The 21,950-nt window shown below is 33.4% G+C and overlaps 1 protein-coding gene across 6 annotated transcripts in view; it reads right to left on the bottom strand.

Moving 5' to 3' along the window:
• CHD1 (chromodomain helicase DNA binding protein 1) overlaps positions 1-21,950 on the bottom strand; it is a 123,092-nt gene that overhangs the window by 52,520 nt on the left and 48,622 nt on the right. For all 6 annotated transcript variants that reach the window (XM_072597367.1, XM_072597365.1, XM_072597366.1 and 3 more), the window contains exons 9-19: positions 18,173-18,273; positions 17,830-18,008; positions 16,523-16,650; positions 11,712-11,928; positions 11,503-11,592; positions 8,948-9,138; positions 8,267-8,455; positions 5,702-5,864; positions 3,495-3,647; positions 1,715-1,786; positions 1,138-1,287 (exon numbers count right to left, since the gene is read on the bottom strand). In XM_072597367.1, the coding sequence (XP_072453468.1) occupies positions 1,138-1,287; positions 1,715-1,786; positions 3,495-3,647; positions 5,702-5,864; positions 8,267-8,455; positions 8,948-9,138; positions 11,503-11,592; positions 11,712-11,928; positions 16,523-16,650; positions 17,830-18,008; positions 18,173-18,273 (1,633 nt within the window). The remainder of the gene's footprint in view (positions 1-1,137; positions 1,288-1,714; positions 1,787-3,494; positions 3,648-5,701; positions 5,865-8,266; positions 8,456-8,947; positions 9,139-11,502; positions 11,593-11,711; positions 11,929-16,522; positions 16,651-17,829; positions 18,009-18,172; positions 18,274-21,950) is intronic.

The raw sequence follows: 21,950 nt of genomic DNA on the forward strand, positions 1-21,950 counted from the left end.
TTAATATGAGCTAGTGAAGAGATCAAAGAACTAAATCATGACAGCTGTAGGGAAATTCAATGTAGAGAAACTAAGCAGAAGAAAGAATTGTAAATAAATAACATTGAACATCTCCTTTCAAATTTCTTAGCTTATTGAAAAAAATCTGCCAAAACACAAGAACCTCCAAAATTCACAAAAAAACAAACATATATAGATATATATATATATATATATGTATAATATATGAGTTTGTTTTTGTGAATTTTAGAGGTGTTATATATATGTATATATATATATATATATATATATATATACATAAAATTTTAGATATATATCTCACAATTTCCAAATGTTAATATTTAGATGATTAGATTCCTAATACTCTGATAGTACAAATAAAAATATAAATCTAGTGGGAAATGATTCATTTCTATAACAGAGGTAGGTAACAGTTAAATTCTAACTATCTGACAGATACAAATAAAAATAGTTATTTAATAAGATGGAAAATTGGACTGGCTTCTAAGTGCACAGATTTTCAAAGAATGGAGGAAGAATGCTGTTGTTTAAGAAAGATATTTAAGTCAATACAATATCTGACACTTCTCTGCCAAATATACAAAGTGTGAAATTATTCCCAAGTTTTTATGTACAAACAAAAGGACTAAAAAATGTCAAATTTTACACTTATAAATCTCTTAAGTTCCTTTAAAGGTATGGTCTTCTTAAATAGCAGTTCTAGCTTTACTCTCAGTGACTGGTTGAACTTTGGGGAAATTCAGTTATGTATCAATCAGAGCAGGGATTCTTAACATTTTTTATGAGTCATGGACCTCTTTGGACAGACAAATGAAGTCTATGAATATACTTTCAGTATAATATTATTAAATGCATTGAGTAAAATACATAGGATTATAAAGAAAACCAATTGTACTGAAATGAAGATGCATTTTTTTTTTTTTTACATCCAGGTTCACAAACAATCTGAAATCTATCCAGATATGCCTTTGGGATCTGCGGATCTCAAGTCAAGAACCCTCCATATGACCATCTAACTTCAATCTTCCTAAAAAACAGGATACTAAAGAATGAATAAATATCAATTTAAAAAGCCCTAAGTGAAGATTGGATTTCAGATTGGTGATGTATTTGTACCTGTTTTTTCTGTCCAATTCTGTGGGCTCTAGCTTGTGCCTGAAGATCATTTTGTGGGTTCCAGTCAGAATCAAAAATAACAACAGTGTCAGCAGATGCTAAATTGATGCCTAGTCCTCCAGCCCTTGTGGAAAGTAAGAAACAAAAGTCCTATAGAAATAAAAGAAAATAGTGAGACTTTAAAATCAATTATGGTTGGATGTCATTAGAAACAAAAAAGGTAGTGATACCAATTCCCTGAGTGAAGACTAGTGATAATAGGGAATTAGCAAAATTTAAATGTCAGAGGCAAATTTACCTTTCAGCAAATGATTTTGTATCATAAGTTATTCTACAAAAACCTTGATGCACAGTTCTCTTGAACATAGGAATTAAAATAAAAATTCTTTAAGAGTCAAAATAATGGAGAAATCTATTTGGTAATAATTTTCTTAATCAAACTGACAAATATATAGACATTTCAAAAAGTTACAACGATAATAGATTATTGTACTTAACATTACATAACATCATGGTTACTAAAGAGCCATACATATATTAAATGTTTGAATGGGAGAAAAAATAATACAATTCACACCTCCGATCCTTCAGCATTAAAATGATCTAATGCTTGTTTTCTTAATTCTCCTTTGATTGAACCATCTAATCTCTGGAATGACAAAACCATCAGTTAAGACAATGAATAAGAAAACAATTAAGTCAAAATTCTTATATGAAAAGTTAAATAAAATTGCAAAATAAAGTAAATGTAAATGAAAACATAAAGCTCATTAATAAAAATGAAGTAGTTCTGATCTCTCTTAGTGGGTTTAAAAGACAGCAAGTACTAGGGTCCTTTCTTTTAGAAGAGTCATATATGGAAGTCAAATAATTGATGAATAAAGCTTCTTTAACATAATTTAAAAGGTTGCCAAACATTTTTCTGCATGATTTTAACTGTGTCAATTATTCTCAACTTACTATCACAGTTGGCACTAAATACTAACTTTTCAGTTGATTTATGAGCAACTGACCATTTGTTTAGATTCAGAGGCAGAAGAGAAGTTAAAGGTCATTTAGTACTGTGTCAAACTCAAATGCAGGTGTGGTGGGAAACTATATCATACATAAGGACCCTGTCTGCTGCACAGTGAATTAGAAAATCACATTCTAATATTATGATGTATTTAATTTTTACTTATTTTGTTAAATTACATTTTTACATCCCAATTACATTTTAATCTGGTTCGAGTACTGTTAGAATCTCTGATCTAGCCCACTTACAGATGAGGAAACTGAAGTCTAAAGCATTAAACTGATTTGTCCAGGGTCACACAGTGGCAAAGTCTGATATTAAATGACATTCTATGACTCCATGTTCAACACTCTTTACACTAAATCATGCTACCACTAATTGGGAGTAAGATGTCAGGGAGAATTTGGACTTTTTCTCAAGGAAAGAAATTTTATATTCAAGAGGCTTAGAACTATGGAATACCTCTTAGATCCAAAGACCATGCATAGAAGGTTAAAACTAGACCCATATTAATTAGCAAAGGCCAGGGTCCCTTACACAAAGTAGGTGCTAAATTAGTATCTACAGAACTGAATTTCCTTTTATGAGACATTATGTCTACTTTTGTTTTACTACTATCCTATTACATTGTAGCACTTATAAACTCATGAACCTGAGACACAAGGCATTTAAAAAACACTTAAAACACCTTAGTACTTTTCCTAGAACTGTTACATTTAGTTATCTATTGCACCATTACCACCTCCACCACTGCTGAATGGTTTCAAAGGGGCTAATTACTTCCACAAGAACAATTACATAAAGAGTGAGATGGGCCTAATAGTGTTATAGTGGGGTTCAAGAACTTCAGAATATGATTTAATTATAATGTATTATACATAATAAGTCCCATGAGGAATGCTGTATCTGAATAACTTTTTCTAAAAACTGGCCTCTAAACAGAGAAAATACTCTTATTTTGCCCTAAGGTTTTCTACCCTTCTGCTTCTTTTATCTAAAACCATTACTTGGAACATGCCTATCATTCAGTTGTGTCCTTAGATCTAGATGCATTCCTACAGAATGTCTTTAAGCCATTCACAGAGTTTTAAAACACGTAAGAAAATTGTAAGAGGAACATAATGGTTCTTTGGGTAAAGATTGAATGAGCAGAAGTAGATGAAACAGAAAATAGGAGAGTTGTTCAAATATAAAAAATTATCAAAGTAAGAAGTCTTAATATTAATGTCATTTTAAAAAAATCTGAAAGATAATTTTGTATGATTTTCTTGGAAAGTAGACTAAAATGTAAGAATCACCAACAATAATAATGACAGTTAAAGTTGAAACTTAAAAGTCTTACTTGAAAAGGGAACTGACGATACTTCAAATATTCTGCAAGTATGTCTAACATTCGCACCATTTGAGAGAAAATCAAAACTCTGTTGCCTCGTTCTTTTAGCCGAATCAACAATTTATCAAGAAGAATTAATTTTCCACTACTTCGAATTAAATGCTAAAGAAGAAATCAGTTATAATTATTATATATTATGCAAAAAGATGAAATGAAATCCTTCATAGCAAACTTGTTACATATACGTCAAAGAACAACATGAAAAATAAAAATGTTATTTTGAAAAGAAGTTTTAGTTTGTATTTATTAACTCTTAAAGACCTATATAAATGTGAGTAACTTATTATATTCAAGCTCCTTTAAAAATCTTTTAATCTGTCTTTTTCCAATCTTCCTTCAGTTGAAATTTATTCACTATTGTATGTCACTATAGGTTGAATTGTTCTTTTCCCTACAAAAAAAATTCAGGCTTCATCTTATACTTTTCACTTAATGCCAAGTCTTGAAAAGATTCTGCTTCAGACAAGGAAGGAAAGACTAACTAGAAGTGAAGTAAAAAAAACAAGCCAATATCCTCTTGCCACTGCATTCAAAATTTAAATTAAATTTTAATTTTGATAAAATCTTATTCATAAGGTGCAATGTCACTAAAATTCCTCAGATCTCAAATGACCCCTTTACCGATTGGGTAAATGTCCATTGTAAGGTGTAAGTTGTCTTTTCCTGAATCTCAATCTCTCTCTCTCTCTCTCTCTCTCTCACACACACACACACACGCACGCATGCACACGCGCGCACATACACACTTTAATGATATTACCACCTTTACCCTCTGAAGTTAAAACAAATGAGAGGAAACAGTACAGTAAATAAAGAAGTTCCTTTTTTGAGCTTTATTCATAGCTATACAATTATGGACAAATTACTAAATTCCTTAGTGCCCCAGGTAAGCAAATGAACAGGACTCTAACTACAAATCAGTTGTTGGCTTGAATTGATGGATTAAGCTTAATTAACAGGATTTCCCCATAGCAATCAAATTCCACACCCCTCTCCAAAAAAAGCAGCAAATGCTAGTGGATCTCCTTTCAGTTCAGTTTATATTCATTTGGGAAGGGGCACTAAAAAATGACTGGGAAATAGAAACCTCCCAAATCAAGACAAATACTAGTCACAGCAAATTCCACTCAATAAAATGATATGGTACTAAAGGGACTAAGGCAAGAAATTAGACTTGGAATTCACAATATGAATCTAAGTCATTCTAAAGGAATTTATTTGGAACATTTCTCATGTCAGACTTTAAATTCAAAGATCATTTAAAAGAAAACTGACATAGTACTTATTAAATGATGGAATAAAGAGAATTATACTTTTCCCTTATGTATTTTTCACTCCATCAAGGGAAGTTTATCTAACAGGGTCATTTTTAGCATGATTATAGAAAAGGTCCTCCAACATGACTGCAGGTACAAATCAATCTAGGGTCTCTGCAGGTCAAAAACCAGATGTGGTTTTTTGCCCGCCTTTCCCCATCTTTTCTGTAAGATGTATTGGCTTGGCAAAAAAAAAAAAAAAAATTACCACTATCCCAAAACAAAGTTGTATAATAAAGATTCTGAGAAAAATAAGACTTTGTTTGTAATTTATATGTAGAAGACACAAAGAATGAATATACTAGCTTACTACGGCTGATGTTTACTTTGTGTTCCTTTATGGCTTAACAGCAACAACTAGCTCTATCCTCTGGTTAGTCTCTTTTTCCGCCAATGAAACGCTGATTCTGAAGTCAGGATTTTGTTTATTGCTAAATTTTAGATTATATACTGATGTTCTAGGTTGACTCCATCTCAGGAATGCAATTTACTCATTTAAAAGATTGACTTCTTTGACCTGACATATGATTAACAAAAATCCAGTAATACCTTTGGCAATTTGGTACAAATGTTAATTTTTACAGATAAGAATTATTCTTGAGTAAAAACTACATCAGCATAATTGAAACACTTATAAACTGCAATTTAAGACAGTTGCTAAACTAATTTTATAAGCTTTAACTTTCACATCTTATGTGTATTCTAATATAAGTATAAAAAAAATCTAATAATAGTGGGCTATTGACAAAAATGAAAAATTTCACCATCAAATTAAAATCTCTGGAAGTCCTTCATGAAATGCTTTATTGAAATGCAAAGTAATAACGTGCAAAATCTTACCTGTAAGGCCTCCTGTTTATTATAAAATTCATTGTTATCAGGTGGTTTAATGAGGTAGCAATGGTTACAACACTTTTTGAGCTCCATCATTATGTTCAAAAAGCCTGAGGTACTGCCCTTTGAACCTTTGCTAAGGGCTTTGTAATTCCTGGTTAAAATCCATCTAAAAACAAAATCATAGATCAAAAATCATAGTATGTTCACTAGAAAACAAACATACATTTGTGAAATCTTAAAGAACTCATAGCACCACCTAGCTTACTAGAGTAGAATTCCTCAGTGGTGCTCTTTTATGTGTCTTTGTTTTCATTCTGGACTTATGACTTCATCAGTATAAATAACTTCTGTGGAAAACCTCTGCTTATGTAGAGATCAAATTATATTCCCCAAAACACCACTGACCCCATTAAAAGATGGCAAGTCTGAAAAGCCAGTTAATCTTCTACCCTAAGTTCTGAGGGTTTCAACATGCTGAAAAACTAATCACTTTCATACAGCCTACAGACCAGTCAAATTGGCCTTAATGTTGTTCCTCACATAAGACATTTTAACTCCCTTCTCTCTGTTTTTGCATAGATTCTCCCCATTCCTGGAATGCACTGCCTCATTTCTATACCAGTTTCCTTCAAAGCTCAACTCAAATGCCATGTCTTATAACACTCCTATCTTGATCCCCTTAATTACTAATGCTCTTGCTCTGGAAATTATTTTGTATACATTTTAAACTTAATTTTCTAACATATGTGTGGCTGTTCCCCAAAAGGACTTTCATTTTTGTCTCTATTCTCAACATTTAGCGAAAGTGCTCTGCAGATACTAAAATACTCAAATGGATTTCTGATCTGATTAATATGAAAGTTCATTACAACTCATTCGTGCCCACCCATGTAGATCTTGTCCATGTCTTCTTGTTAAATTAGCTATAAGAGATCAAAGCCACTATCCTGAAGATTTCATAGGCTCACAACTGTTAACCCTGGTCCTCATTTTGTGAATGAGCCATCTTCTCTATATAATTTAATTTTTCCTAGTGACATCTTTTTCTCCTGTTCTTTGAGGTTCTTTTCTTCATTGGTTATATTTTGCAGCCTCCTCAGACACCTCTCCACTGCCCTCTATGTGATACTCATTTTTAGTTCTTCACTAGCAGAATGCTGGTATAAAAAACATAGGTTACCTTTGCTTTCACCAGAAGTCTAGGATTTCTGAGCTTTGCAATTATCTAAAGACAATCCAGTTAATTCTTCTATTCAACTCTGGTATCAACTTGTCAATTTATAATCTGAGAAATGCACACTGATGGACCAGTTCTACCAAATATTTAGCCAAATGCAGGCTGCAACTGGGAAACAGATATTCTCCATCTGTAAGGATGGTCAGGTCAAACTCCTTTGAATATTACAGACCTCTTCCAGGAAGCTCTGCAATACTATGGGACTTAATGAAATCAATACAATGTCTCCCTCAAACATGAGCAACTGGAGTGCCAACAAGAGGCCTCATTATTCATAGGAAAGCCCTTATCAACTCAGACTCTGAGCTGGATTTCCTCCATCACAATGAACACATGCGCTACACATACATTCTCCTTATTTCACACCTCACCTGATGTTTATAGGATTGTTTCTGCTGCTATATCTTGAATCAAAAATTGTAGAATGACTTTGCCCTGGCCCACAGTAGGTATTTAATTAAAAAAACCTCACTGCCAAAAACCAAATTTAATTAAGTCATAATGTAAATGATAAATTTCTTATAAAACTACACAGAACCTCAAGAGATCCCCTAGTTCAGCTGATTCCTTTACGCAAAAGTGAATGACTAAGCTAAAGGGCAGGTAGTTGTTAAGGGTACTATTTTATTCTGTACAATATGGATATTAGTACATTTTTTACCAGAACACAAATTACATCAAGATTCAATAAGGCTTGGAAAGGTAGGTTGGAATCATTGCAAACCTAAAATGTATGCTTAAAACCCCAAGTTAAGAAGTCAAGATTGAATTTATGCTATCAATGGGAAACCACTGAAGGTTATAATATGTGGGGAGCAACATAAACTAAATTCAAACTATAGGACAAATAAACTCTTCTTGAGGATCTCTGAGGATAACTGTTTCAAACATATCTTGGTAAAACATTACTGATTACTGTGACACCTGCTGTTCAAAAAGTTATTCCTTAAACCCAATAAATTCATCACAAGAAAAAAACTTTTTAACTAGTCCATAAACATACATTGCCAGGGCAGCTAGGTGGTACGGTGTATAGCGCAATGGGCTTGGAATCTGGAAGACTTATCTTCCTGAGTTCATATCTGTTCTTAAAACCTTACTAGCAGTGTGATCCTAGGCAAGTTACTGAACACTATTTACCTCAGTTCTTCATCTGTAATATGTAATATGAGCAGGAGAAGGAAATGGCAAACGTTTCCATTATTTTTGCCACAAAAGTCCCAAATGGGACAGGACTGAAACGACTGAACAGCAGTAAATACACTGCTTAAACAATTCAAGAATCAAACTGGTTTTTACATTCAGAATGTGTTGTGGGTGATATAACTTACTTGTAATATTGCTTCTGCAATGCACTCATTTCCATTCTTAAAATCTGCTCAACTTTGGCAGGCAGAGATTTTTCTACATCTTTCTTAACTCGGCGTAACAGAAAAGGCTCAAGCTCCTTGTGGAGACTTGCATACCCATATTCTCTCCCTTTGCCATGTTCCTCTTCAAAATCTTCCCAGGAGGAAAATCTTGAACATGATTGGATTCATTATTGAAGGAAATAAAAACTTTGGTTTAAAGTAAGTCATTAAAAATACAGTTTTTACAAAAGTAATAGACACAAATGAATATACCAAAATATGTCACAACTTCGAATTCTCTACCACTTTGGAAAAATCTTACCACCCCCAAGAAATTCATATGAATACCGTGTGAGTCAAGGTGAATTTAAATTATTAAGGAATTTCAGGAAGTCTTTTTTTTTTTTTTAAACAATGAATATAACTGAACAATGTGCATTCACTATAAAAGCTTTAAGTGTTTTCACTATCTTGAGACTTCAATCAGTTTTTAATCACAAAGTTAAAACACTTCCCTTTACATCTTTCTCACAGGAGTAAGTTCTGGGGCCACAACATTAAGTAGTATAATTAAGTTTAAAACTTTTTCCCTTTTATTTCCCCCATAGAAAAAAATTTTTTAAAATCCAGAACAAAATCTCATTCTCATAGTTGGCTTACTTTTCTGGCATGATGAAGTGTAGCAAAGACCAGAGCTCTTTGAGGGAATTTTGTAGAGGGGTTCCGGTAATAAGAAGACGATGATTGGATTTAAAGTCTATTAAGGTCTTATATAAAAGGGAGTCGTCATTCTTTAATCGATGAGCTTCATCTACGCCTATGAATGCCCAATTCAGGCCACCAAGGAATGCCTTAAATGTAAAGTTACATATTTTAATTAAAGATGATACTTAAACTTTAAAGTACAAAATACAAATTTAATTTTGCTAAGTACTTTCCCAGAATTTACAAGGTAGAATAATATGATTATGAAGAAGTGTTAATTAAATACTAACTACACTAGACATTTTCTACAGACTAGGGACCATAGGATCATCTTAAATCAATAAGTAGAAGGGATCTTAGAGGTCATCTAATACTCTCCTTTTACATATGAGGAAAACTGAGGTCCAGAGAAATTAAAGTGATTTGCCCAAAATAACACAGGTAGTAGTAGCAGGTAGTAAAGCCAGGATTCTCACCAACGACCTCTGAGTCCAGAACATAAGCTATTTTCACCTGATTCCTTGGGCAAATTATATTCTATTAGTAGGTGGTAACTTAATGGGTATAAGCTAGGAAATATGATTCAGGGTCTACACACATGTGTACATTAGACTATACTATATTTTTCTACCCTTTGTCTTATCTGTGTAGATATTGAGGTTGTAGGAATATCTATCCTCAAACTTTTCCCCAATCCTGAATAACTACCATTATGACCACCACCACAACCAGCATATTGATAGCACTTTGAGGTTTGCAAAGCACACTACAAATATCATCTCTTTTATTGGATCCTCACAACAAATCTATGATGCAGGTGCTGTTATTATCTACATTTTACAGATGAAGAAAATGAGATAATGAAATAAAATCCCCATTAGATGACTTGCCTGGGGTCATACCGTTAGTGTTGGAGGTGGTATTTGAAAATTTAGGTCATCCTCACTTAGAGTTAGGCATTTGATCCACTATGACACTTAATTACTTTTAATTGTTTTCCCCCATCTTTACTGGTGTGGTATTTTTGTCATAAAGAGATTTTTTTCCTTTCTTTTGGTGCGGAGAGGTAAAAAACAAAGAGTGCTTTTAACATTCCTATACCCTCATTGTCTCTATAGCATTGTTAATAATGAGGACAAATGACGGCAAAATACATAGAATGAAGGACTTAAGTTGAAAAGAACTAATTTCAAATCCTGCTTAATAGCTCTGGAAAAGTTTGAAGCTCAATTGGATGGCCTTTAAGGTCTCTTATAGGTCTAGATTTCTGACCTTATAAATACTATAAATTAATAAGTAATTTCAACTTCCTTTACCAAGGTTGTAAAAAGATTCAGTGATCCTGAATTTTACCTCTGGCTAATTTTCTGTTGGAGCTTATAAGTCAACACAGAAATGGACTAGACAAAGACAACAGAAAAAAAAGTAAAGCAAAGTAGTGGTGGCAGACTACGCTTTATTCTTTTATGTTCTTATTTTACTTTAGTACAGGCTTAACATTTGAAGGACCAGAAATTAATAATACCCTGAAGGACCAAGTCATGTTAACTGATACGCTGCATTTTTTTAAAATTACATAAGGCAACACAATGAAAATTTTTGATTCAAAGTAAAATTATTTTTATTCTAAAGTCATTGGACATACTTGGTCCTTCCAGCATTAAGCAGGGAAGAAATGATATAGCCTAACTTTAAATCTGCTAACCCATTCTTCTTACAAGCTAATTGGTGGAATTATTTCATCAAGCTGAAGACATGCTAACAAAAAGAAGAGGGTTTTTAGTGTCTTTTTTGTTTGTAAAGATCTATGATTTCATCAAGATGGAGAATTTCCGATGCAGAAACCCAGTGCAAATCATCAAGTCATGAGCAATTAAAACCTTAAAATGTCACCGCTGACACTAAGAGAGTCAAATAACTTGCACATCACCACAGAGCAAGTACCACTTAAACCAAGTTTTCCTAGTTGTAAAGCCCTACATTCATTATACCACTTCTCAGAAATAACACTAACAATAAAATTATAAACCCAAGAGTATATTCCTCACAGACATTCTATGAGGAAGGCAGTGAACATTTTATTCCCATTTTACAGATGAGGATACTGACACAAGGAAATGCTGACTTAATCATGAACACGAAACTAGTAAAAGTGGCAGAGCCAAGATAAGAACTAGATCTCTCCGCAAGTCCTGCAATCTGTCCATTGGAACATAATTTCATACCAGGAAGATACTCTAGAAAGCATTTAAGTCCTTATTTTCTCATTTTATGACATCATTTTATAGCTAAAGAAATTATTCAGTTTTTTTCTTGAGGTATTTAAATCATAATGACACAGTAAAAATTAATGTAGCATCAATAAATTTTAAGAGCCTACAAAAATACATTGTATCATGGACACAATAAGAAATAATGTTAATAAAAATGGTTCCTAATGTCTTTTCAACATGTGCGGCCTTATAAAATAACACAGAAAAGGACCTATTTAATTACCAGTCATTACATACCTTATCTTTCAATAAAATTTCGTAAGTTGTCAAGAGAATATTAAATTTTAGCCGTTTGGTTTGAAGATGCATCCATTCATGCGTTCTTATCTACAAGCAAACAGATCAGAAAATGGTTTCAAACAAAATATACCAAATGAAAACAAATGTTAAAAACTGCTCATTTCTAATGAGGTGTGCCTTAAGACAGTGATGCTGAAATAACTTACCATATTTCTGCTATTAATATCCCCTAAATAGACCACAGCATTCATCTGCGGAGCCCATGTCTGAATCTCTCTTTGCCAGGAAGTGAGTGTGGAAAGTGGTACTACTAACAAGAAAGGCCCATATAATTGGTGTTCATGGAAAAGATAATTAAGAAATGAGATCGTCTGTATTGTTTTTCCAAGGCCCATTTCATCAGCAAGTATACAGCTATTTCCTCTACAAAATACAAGAAAAGAAGTGTTTTTCCATATATCAAACACGTATTCAACAAACATTAATTCAGTACCCATTATATAAGACAGTGTGGTAAGTGCTGTAAACAATACAAAAATGTCATGGTCCCTTCCAAGAGCTCCGTGTAGACAAAAAAGGAAGACAAAGACAAAAACACTTAAGGATGAACCCGAAATGACAAAGTAGGAGGAAAACAAGAGAAAAGAAGAAAAAGGGAAATGAGCAGGGCAAAGGAGAGATACTGGTCTTTAGCATTTCTCATCCTGCATGCTAAATAATTGAGATTTTTGCCATAAAAAATCTACATCTGATTTAGGACACTAAGCCTTCTTTTCAAGAAAAGAGGCATGCAAACTGCCTATACTAATTAAATAAAAGTAAAAAAAAAAAAAGGAGACTTTCCACTATCAAATAATCATTACTAAAACACAAGAATCAAAAAAGATGAATTAAACTATCAGGCTTTCAGTGTGATGTTTCAGAGACAAATGGCAGCAGAATAACAAGAAGGCAGAAGAAATGAATATGTTATAGTGACAGAAGAAAGAGGTTAGGAATTATGGGTTCGGAGCCATTGAATATAAACAATTAATCAGATTCCTATAAAACTGTACCCAAGTTATTCAAAGAAAACTAACAGGTGACATATTAGATCAAAGAGAATAAGGTATCTATTTGAGATACACACACACACACACACACACACACACACACACACACGTTTTTTAAAATAGAGAATTAATTTTGTAATAATTAACAGAGAGCTAGACTGTGTAAGAGAGATGGGTTTCAAATCCTGTCTATACATACAGTGGCTATGGGACCCTCACTAAATGATTCACTTAACCTCTCAAGGGTCTAGGTGACTCTCTTAAGAATTTAAAAGTTGCCTAACAGTTGCTGATCTGCAATTATATATTTTCCTCAATGAAGAGTTCACAATTCCAATGAAACTGAAAGCCCAGCCACCCAAAAAAATACTTAGAATGGGCTAAATTTAATATTGGTGCACTGGGATAGCTACATTCTTGTTAATCATCAATATGCCCAAACTGGTCTCCCAACTTATAAACACAAATGATCCTGATCTCCTCATCTCCTCATAGCTCACAGAATTAGACATAAGTAAGCAAGCTAACCCACTCATCTGAGAGCTGACTAAACTAAGATCCAGGAAGGTTATGGGGCTTGCTCAAGATCAGACAGGTAAGAAGAGCCATGAACTAGACTGAGGTCCTAATAGACTGACTCCAAATACAGACTTTTCACTTCACTATTCTGATTCTAATATCAGTCAGTTCTTTAAACTGCCTGAATGGGAAGAGGGAGTCAGCTTTATAGAAAGCAATAGTAAATTTACATGAGTATTATTAATATGGCAAACTAAAACGTTTATGAGAATCAAAAAAAAAAAAAAATCAAACTACATTGCTTCTAGATCAGTGCTCTCCAAAGTGGAGTGCTTTGGGGGGTAGGTAGAGAACAAAAATTCCCATAGAGAGTCAACCAAACAAGCATTTTTTAAAAGCTTACAATGTACCAGGCAATGCAGTAAGGTGTTGAGGACAAAAAGAAAGGCAAAACTCATCACCGCCTTTACGGAGCTCCCAACTGAGGAGCTATCACCTAAATAACAATAAAGACAGAATGATAACAAGGCCTAGCATTTATATGGTGCTTTAAGGTTTGTACAGTGCTTGCATATATCAACGAAGTAAACGGAGGGGAACCCCAGAGGATAAGGCATTATCTACTTAAGGTTAAAGGACTCAAGCAGGAGGTGGAATTTCAGCTGCGCCAAAAATTCTAACAAGAAAAGTTTCCAGACTTGGAAGATGGGGTGGTGGGGTGGGAAACAACCTGTGCAAAGGCACCAAGCTATGACAAACAAAAGGTAGACGTACTATGGCTGAGAGTGTGGAAAGGCATAAAGTGTAAGAAAATGGAAGGAAAAAGTTTATGAAGAACTTTAAATGCCAAAAAGAGAAATTTATATTTGATCTTGGGTACACAGGGAGCCATTGCAGTTCACTGACTAAGTGGGCTGGAGGGACACATGATTAGAAATGTGAGACACAATCAGACCTGCACTTCTGGAAAACTTCTTTGGCATAATTAGGGTAGAGAAATATTTTGAGTAAATGAGTGCCATTAAAAAACTGTTGCAATAATCCAGGCAAGAAGGTGAGGATGATAATAAGGTTGCAAATATGGAAGGATGGTGGTACACTTGATTGTAATAAGGAGGTCTGGAAGATGGGACAGTTTCAGCAAACATGTGGAGTTTGAGACAGCTATGTAACACTAAGTTTGAAAAATCCAAAAGGTAGTTAGGTGATGTACTAGAGCTCAGGAGAAACTAAGGCTGGATATATGGATCTGAGAATCACCTATATCAGTAATTCTCAAATATTTTGGTCTCAGCACTTCCTTTACACTATTAAAAAATATTAAGGACCCCAAAGAGCTTTTGTTTATGTGGGAAAGAGCTACATTACATTACCATATAAAAATTAAAAATAATAAGGTTTAAATGTATTTTGAATTAATACCATAAATAACATTTTAGAATTCAAAATGACTATATTTTCCAAAACAAAAAATAAATTGTTTGTGGAGTGGAGGAAAAAGAAATGGGAGTTGAGAGGATTGAGCAACTAGGATGCTAGGATGTGTGAGGGAATATTAACTTGTACACTTTAGTCATCCTGTATGTAAGGTGAACTTGAGGTGTAGAGGGAGACTGTGAGAGAGTCTGAGAATTCATTAATATGGCAATGGAACACTTATGAGTAATGATAAGTAATGATAAGATCTATAGTAGTATTATTTCTGTGTGAACCTGAGAAGGAAGACAAGAGGTTTTGGCAATACAGGAAGAAACTATTAGAACTTCTAGCTATTTTTTAATCCAAAAACAAATTAAGCTGCACTAATATTTAATAGGCAGCTTGACACTGGTACCCTCACAAACTATTTCAGACAGTCATGTGTCCTAGGAGATACGCAGAGGGAATCAGTGGAAGTTCCACAATGTGGAGATGATAGAGGCACTTCTTACATGTTTATTTGCTTTCACTGTAATATAACATTAAGTTTACATGAATCTGCTTAAGTGGATTTATGGATTACACTTTCTAACACTAACTAAATTAACTCTTTTAAAAATTATTAAGACATAAAGTGACCTAAAAGTTTCCTACAATGAAAGCATGAATTGACTGCTACTACAGATGACCTTTTTTTACAGTAAAAAACACTTTACTTATTTGGAGTATGAACTCTTTGAGTATCACATTACAAAGTAATAATACTTTACAAAGCAAAAATGATGAGAGATTTAATGAGTCAGTCAAAAAAAGTGAAATTATCAAGGTTACTTGAAATATAAATATTTGAGTACATGCTACTTTCATTAGAAATACTGATTGTTTTGTTAAAGCAAAAAGGGTTTATGTACCATTGCTAAATAATTTCAAAATCAGGCTTGTTTCATCTTTTTATTACACTTTGAAGTGTCCATTTTTTCTGAATTACACTGAATATATTAGCACAATAGGCTATGTACATAATTTATGAACAAACAAATATACATATAATAGAGGAGTGGTCAAAAATATTTTACTGGTGAGGTAAGTGATCAAAAAAAGTTTGGAAACCACTTTTCTAGCTTATCTCTGCCCTATATAACCTGTATTATAAGAAAATAAATTTTCATTTTAGTGCTGTAACATTTTAACTTAAAAAAAAAATTCTGAGCATAAAGGGTGAGAGAAGGAAATCCTTAATTTGATTTAATGAAAAACAATTTTTTTGATTTACATAATCATATAAACATATAAAACATAAAAAACTGAAATATTTCCATAGCTCCTCTAAATAACTTTTAGTCAATTTAAAAAAAAAAATAAATGACTATCAGAAGGAAAAATGGAAAAAGTAAAGGGATATGGCTGAATTCAAGCATGATGGTAAGAATTAGAAGAGAAAGACAATGACAACTGAAGAATTGTAAAAAGACTAAGTATTGGAGGAATGGTGCAGAAAACTCAGAATGGATCAGGGTTGAAGATTTGGTCATTAGATGACAATCAGTTATCTATTAAAAAGGGAAAAGTCAGGGAAGAGATTAAAAAAATAGGAAAGATACAGAGAGTACCCTGAATTGAGCTGTAAATTGGAGGTATTATTAGTGGAATTGTGGGAAGTAGTAGAGGTGAGTATGAAAAGAGTCCCAGGAATACAGGGACCCAAAGAGGCAAAGTCAAGTTCAAAGGAATATCCTCTATCTCCCAAGTTCATTGCCACTTCAAATTACCTGAAAAGTAATTTCCAAAGGACAGAGTAGGGGCATTACGGGGCAATATTTAAGATGATATTTGTAAAGAGCTTTGCACGATGCCTGACTCACAAAAGGCACTTAAATGCTCTTTCTCTTTCTACTCTTTCCAATAATGGCTTACAGTTATTCTATTGTTTACTGTTAAAAGTAAATCTTTGGAAATCATATTTATATCTGCTCTAAATTCAAAATATGCTCAATGAATATGAAAAAGAATAATCATAGCATACTCACTTGCACCAAGAATGAGCAAGCCAATTTAGACCATTTAATTGATAATCTCTTAATTCTAAACCTTCTGGTCCCCCAATATAGGATGGTTGCTTCTTCAGGGCAACAAACCTTGGCCTTTGTTTTAATACCTTAGGAGAAATAAGGATTAGTATACAGAACTAAGAATCAACATTTTAGTAACATTGATAATAACCTTGGATATCACCATAAATTTCCAAACTGGCCTATTAATGTCAGTCATTACAGACAACACTTTAATGATTCTATGACTGCAAAACATAGGAGACAATACAGTCCAAAAAGACTATTCAGTCCAAGAGATAAAAATGAAAGGTAGCAAAACGCATTGTTTTTCTTGACAAATACCACAAGAATTAATGAAACGTTTGAAGTTCCTCTTGTTAATTATGACACATTAAGTAGTTTAAAATTACAAACAATAGCAGTGCCAAGTTCATCTCAATACATGTGAACTGTCTTTGACCTGATTAAAAACAAAACAAAACTAAGCATGACAAAAATACTAAGAGAAATTTGAAGGAACAGTCATTGCTACTTAACTCTTGGCTTTTTTATCTTGTCAGTTAAGAATTATAATTATCATTTGATTACACTTTCAGTAAGAACTGAAATTAAGCTCTTAGTCCCATAGGACAATAAAGAAAACAAACAAACCAAACCAAACTGTCAGTATATATCCTCTACGAAGAAATTCTTGTCTTGCACAGAAGTTTTTTACTTTCTCTCCGTCATCAATTCTTTCATTCAACTTTATGTTCCCTCTTTTCTCAGAGTAAATAATCCATTATTTTATAAGTCAATACCCTTTTCTTTATGGTATCAATCAACGTATGGAATAAATGCTTACATTTTAAACCTGATTTGAGAAAACCTGAATGTAGCTTGTAACATGCTAAGCTTTCAGTATATATTTCCACATTGTTTCTTTCCCCTTTTAAACAGGTCTCATTTCTTGTAGTGTGGCATATATTCAGATAAATGGTATTTTTCTTTCTTAGAAGAACTTTGCCATCAGTTATGTCTGCCATTCCTGAAATGGTCCAACCTTCTCTAACCACACCTACTACATCTAACTCCACTTGTTTTTTCTACCTAAATTTCCCAATTGTAAGATCCCTTACTTGCATTAGCAGTCTACAGAACGAGCAAGTCACAAATACACCCAGGCTTGCATATCTGAAACCTGGGTTAATCAACCTTTCATTAATACTTCTAAGTATTTGGGACTCAGAAATGTAATTACAATTATGATTTAGGTCTATTAGAAAATTTTAATTTATACTTACTTTGCAATCTTTAAAGGGAGTGGTTTTGGATTGATTCCTACTGAAATATTCATCTATGCGTGGCTGAAACTTTTTGGAAATAAGAGCCCCATCTTCCCAGCTACACTCTGAATATGGGAGACCCTGCCATTTGCAATAATAATCAGGATACCCAGCTGCTGACTTTTGATTGGAATGAGCTGTGAAATATAGAGACTGTGTTAGATTTTATATTTATATTTCCTCTTAGCAGAACCATAAACAAAAAAATACAATTAACTATGGAGATAACAACTTCTCATTGAAAATTAACAAAGCATAAAGAGAGACATGAAAATGTAATGAAAATGATATGATTACTGACCGATTATTCTCTCCACTATTTGATATTGCTTATGTAGATCATCTGTAAGTTCTTGCTGACAATTATAATACTCCACATCTTCTGGAGAAGCATTTTTCAACCTAAGAAAAAAATAATATTTCACATTTTTCATGTGGCATTTTAATAATTTTTCTTCTTATTTAACTCTTACATATGCTATACTAGAAAGAAGAAATGACAAGAAACAGCTGGAAAGAGCAGCAAGACTAAACAAAGTATAAATAGATTCAAGAAGGAGGCAAATAATTTTCAAGGTTGTCAAAATATCTGAAAGAGGGGAGGATACTGAAAGCATGACAAAAATCTGAAAATAATTTTTTTTTCCTTAAAAAGGAATCTTGGCAAAGATGGCAGAATAGAGAAAGGACTTAGCCAAGCTCTCCCAACATTCCCCTAGAAACAACTTTAAAATAATGCCTTAAATTGAATTCTAGAGTGGTAGTACAAACAAAACATAGGAAGCCGGAAGGAAAGATCTGTGAAACAGAAGAGGAGGTTGGCCTGGAGCCCATGGAATGAAACACCGACGGTGGAACTAGGTGGTAGTGACAGAATCAGCAGCAGCTTTGGGAGATCTCAAGCCATAGATGGTAAAGGAACCTGGCAACTGGTCAGAGAGCACAGGGTGCCTCTGTGCTGGCTGTAAATGCAGAACCCATTGCCTATACCCTCTTCTGGGTCATAGTTCAAGGGGAATGAGAAGCACTTTCAGTCAAGAGGGAGTGGGTACCCTGAGGGGCAACTGTTTGGCAACTCTATTGTTTCTATCCACCGCTAAGATATCGTTCAAACAGTTCAAATGTGGAAAAGAGCACTTTTTGTCAAGAGGGAGTAGAGATTCTGAAGGCCAGTAATACTTCTAGTACCAAGGGAGGTGGGCCATCCTAAGGAATAAAAAGCCCTTCCTGGATAAAGACCAGAGAGCAGAAGAGGGTAGTGACCACACATCTCCCCAGATTACATTACTTTGGAAGCAAGGAAAACTTGGAAACCTCTAGAGTTAGCACTGAAAATTATAGCGTGGCACAAGTCAAAAGCTTGAGGAGGCTCTCCCTGCCCCTCCACAGCTGGAACAGAGTTCAGCATTAGCATAAAGTTCCAAATCAAGAAACGGGATAAAACAATAAGCAAACAACAACAAAAAAGGAAACCTGACCATAAAGAGCTACTGTGGTAACACGGAAGATCAAGACACCAACACAGAAGACAATGAAGTCAAAAAACACCTCTAAGCAACAAAGTCTCCAAGAGGAAAAAAACAAAACAAAACAGAATTGGGGAGAGAGAGAGAGAGAGAGAGAGAGAGAGAGAGAGAGAGAGAGAGAGAGAGAGAGAGAGAGAGAGAGGGAGAAAGTAACAATCAGAAAAAAGTGGCTGAAGAAAAATAGGGAAAGAAAATTAAGAGAAATAGGGTGTAGGGTGTGAAAAAAGAAGGCAGTGGTCAGAAGCAAAGTAGACTTCAGAGAAATGACCAGATAAAAGAGAAAGAATGAAAACAGAAGAAAATTAGATGGAGGGAAATGTGGTTAGTAATCACAACTGTGAATGTGAATAGGACGAATTCACCCACAAAATGGAAGCAGACTGCAGAATAGATTAGAAAGAAAAATCCAACAGTATTTTGTTTATAAGAAACACATGTGAAATAAAAAGACACAGGCAGTGTAAAAATAAGGGGCTGGAGCAAAATCTATTATGCTTCAGCTGAAGTAAAAAAGGTAGGGATAGCAATCATGATCTCAGAAAAACTATATCTTAATAAAACCATAGACAATGAAGTATTATGAATACCAAATATATGTATGCACCAAATTACATAGAATCTAGATTCTTAAAGAGGAAAAGTTAAATGAATTACAAGAGGAAACTGATAGTAAAACTATACTAGTAGAAGACCTCAACTTTCCCTTCTCAGACATGGATAAATCTGGATGGGAACAGAAAGGAATGTTCCTTTTTCTAAGGAGCACGTAGAACCTTCAAAAATTGACCTTTCTTGGAACAAGAACCTCACAGCCAAATGCTGTGAAAGAAATACTGCATGCATCTTTTTCAGATCATCATAAAATAAAATTACATTCAATTAAGGAACGTGGAAACACAGATTAGAAATAATTGGGGACTAAATCATCTAATCTAATCATCTAATCCTAAGGCATAAATAGTGAAAACAACAAATCATAGAAGCAATCAATAATTCAATGACAACAATAAGACAATATTCCAAAATCTGTGGGATGCAAAGCAGTTCTTAGGCGAAAATTTACATTTCTAAATGTATACATCTATAAAATAAAGAGCACATCAATGAATTGACCATGTAACTAAAAAAGAACTAGAAAAAGAACAAAATAAAAATACCCAATTAAACACTAAAATGGAAATCCTGAAAATCAAATGAGAGCAATAAAATTAAAATTTAGCCCCCCCCCCCCAACAAAAACTGAACTAATAAAACAGGAGCTAGTTTTCTTTAAAGAAAAATACATAATAAAATAAACCACTGATTAATTTGATTTTTAAAAAAGAATAAAACCAAATTACTAGTATCAAAAATGAAAAGGGTGAATGAACTGCCAATGAAGATGAAACTAATGCAATTATTAGGAGTTATTTTGCCCAATTATATGCCAGTAAAACTGACAATCTACGTGAAAGGAATGGATGGGTATTTACAAAAACATAAACTGCCCAGATTAAAAGAAGAGAAAATAGAAGACCTAAATAACATTATTTTAGAAAAAGAAATTGAACAAGTCATCAATGAATTCCCTAAAAAAAAAAAAATTCCCAGTACCACACAGATTCACATGTGAATTCTGCCAAATATTTAATGAACAATTAATCCCAATACCATATAAGTTACTCTTAAAAACAATTAAAGGAGCTCTACAAAATTCTTTTAATGACACAAATATAGCTTTGGGACCAAAGCTATTACTACAGACAATACAAAATACTTGAGTTTGCCTGACAAGCCAAACCTAGGAACTATATGAACACAATTACAAAACACTTATCACACAAATAAAGATAGCTTTAAACAACTGGAGATATATTAATTGTTCATGGGTAGGTTAAGCTAAGATAATAGAAATGACAATTCTACTTAAGTTAATTTACTTATAACTCAGTGCCATATCAAATTACCAAAAAAAATTATTTTATAGAGCAAAAAAAAATAACAAAATTCACCTGGAAGAACAAAAGGTCAAGAATGTCAAGGGAATAAATGAAAAAGAAAAAAAACACCCTGAAGGAAGGTGGCTCAAACTGTGTTACAAACTAATTAATTAAAACAATGTGAAACTGGGTAAGAAACAAGAGTGATGGATTAGTGGAAACAGATTAGACACACAAAATACAGTAGTAAATGACCATAGAAATCTAGTGTTTGACAAACCTAAAAGTCCAAGACTTGGGAACAAGAAATCACTATTTGACAGATGCTGCTGGGAAAACTAGAAAACAGTTAGGCAGAAACTAAGTATAGATCAACATTTCACACTATATATAAAAATAAGATAAAAAATAGTACATGATTTAAACTTGAAAGTGCTTTCATAAACAAGTTAGGGGAGCATGAAATATTTTGCCAGTCAGGTTTATAGATATAAGGGAAGAACTGAGAACCAAATAAGAAACAAAGAACATTATGGGATATGAAAATGGATAATTTTGATGACATCAAATTAAAAACCTTTTGTACAAACAAAGCCAATGCAACCAAGGTAAGAAAGAAAGCAGGAAACTGGGA

Source organism: Notamacropus eugenii, chromosome 3 (genome assembly GCF_028372415.1).
Source record: "Notamacropus eugenii isolate mMacEug1 chromosome 3, mMacEug1.pri_v2, whole genome shotgun sequence".
Lineage (NCBI taxonomy): Eukaryota > Metazoa > Chordata > Mammalia > Diprotodontia > Macropodidae > Notamacropus > Notamacropus eugenii.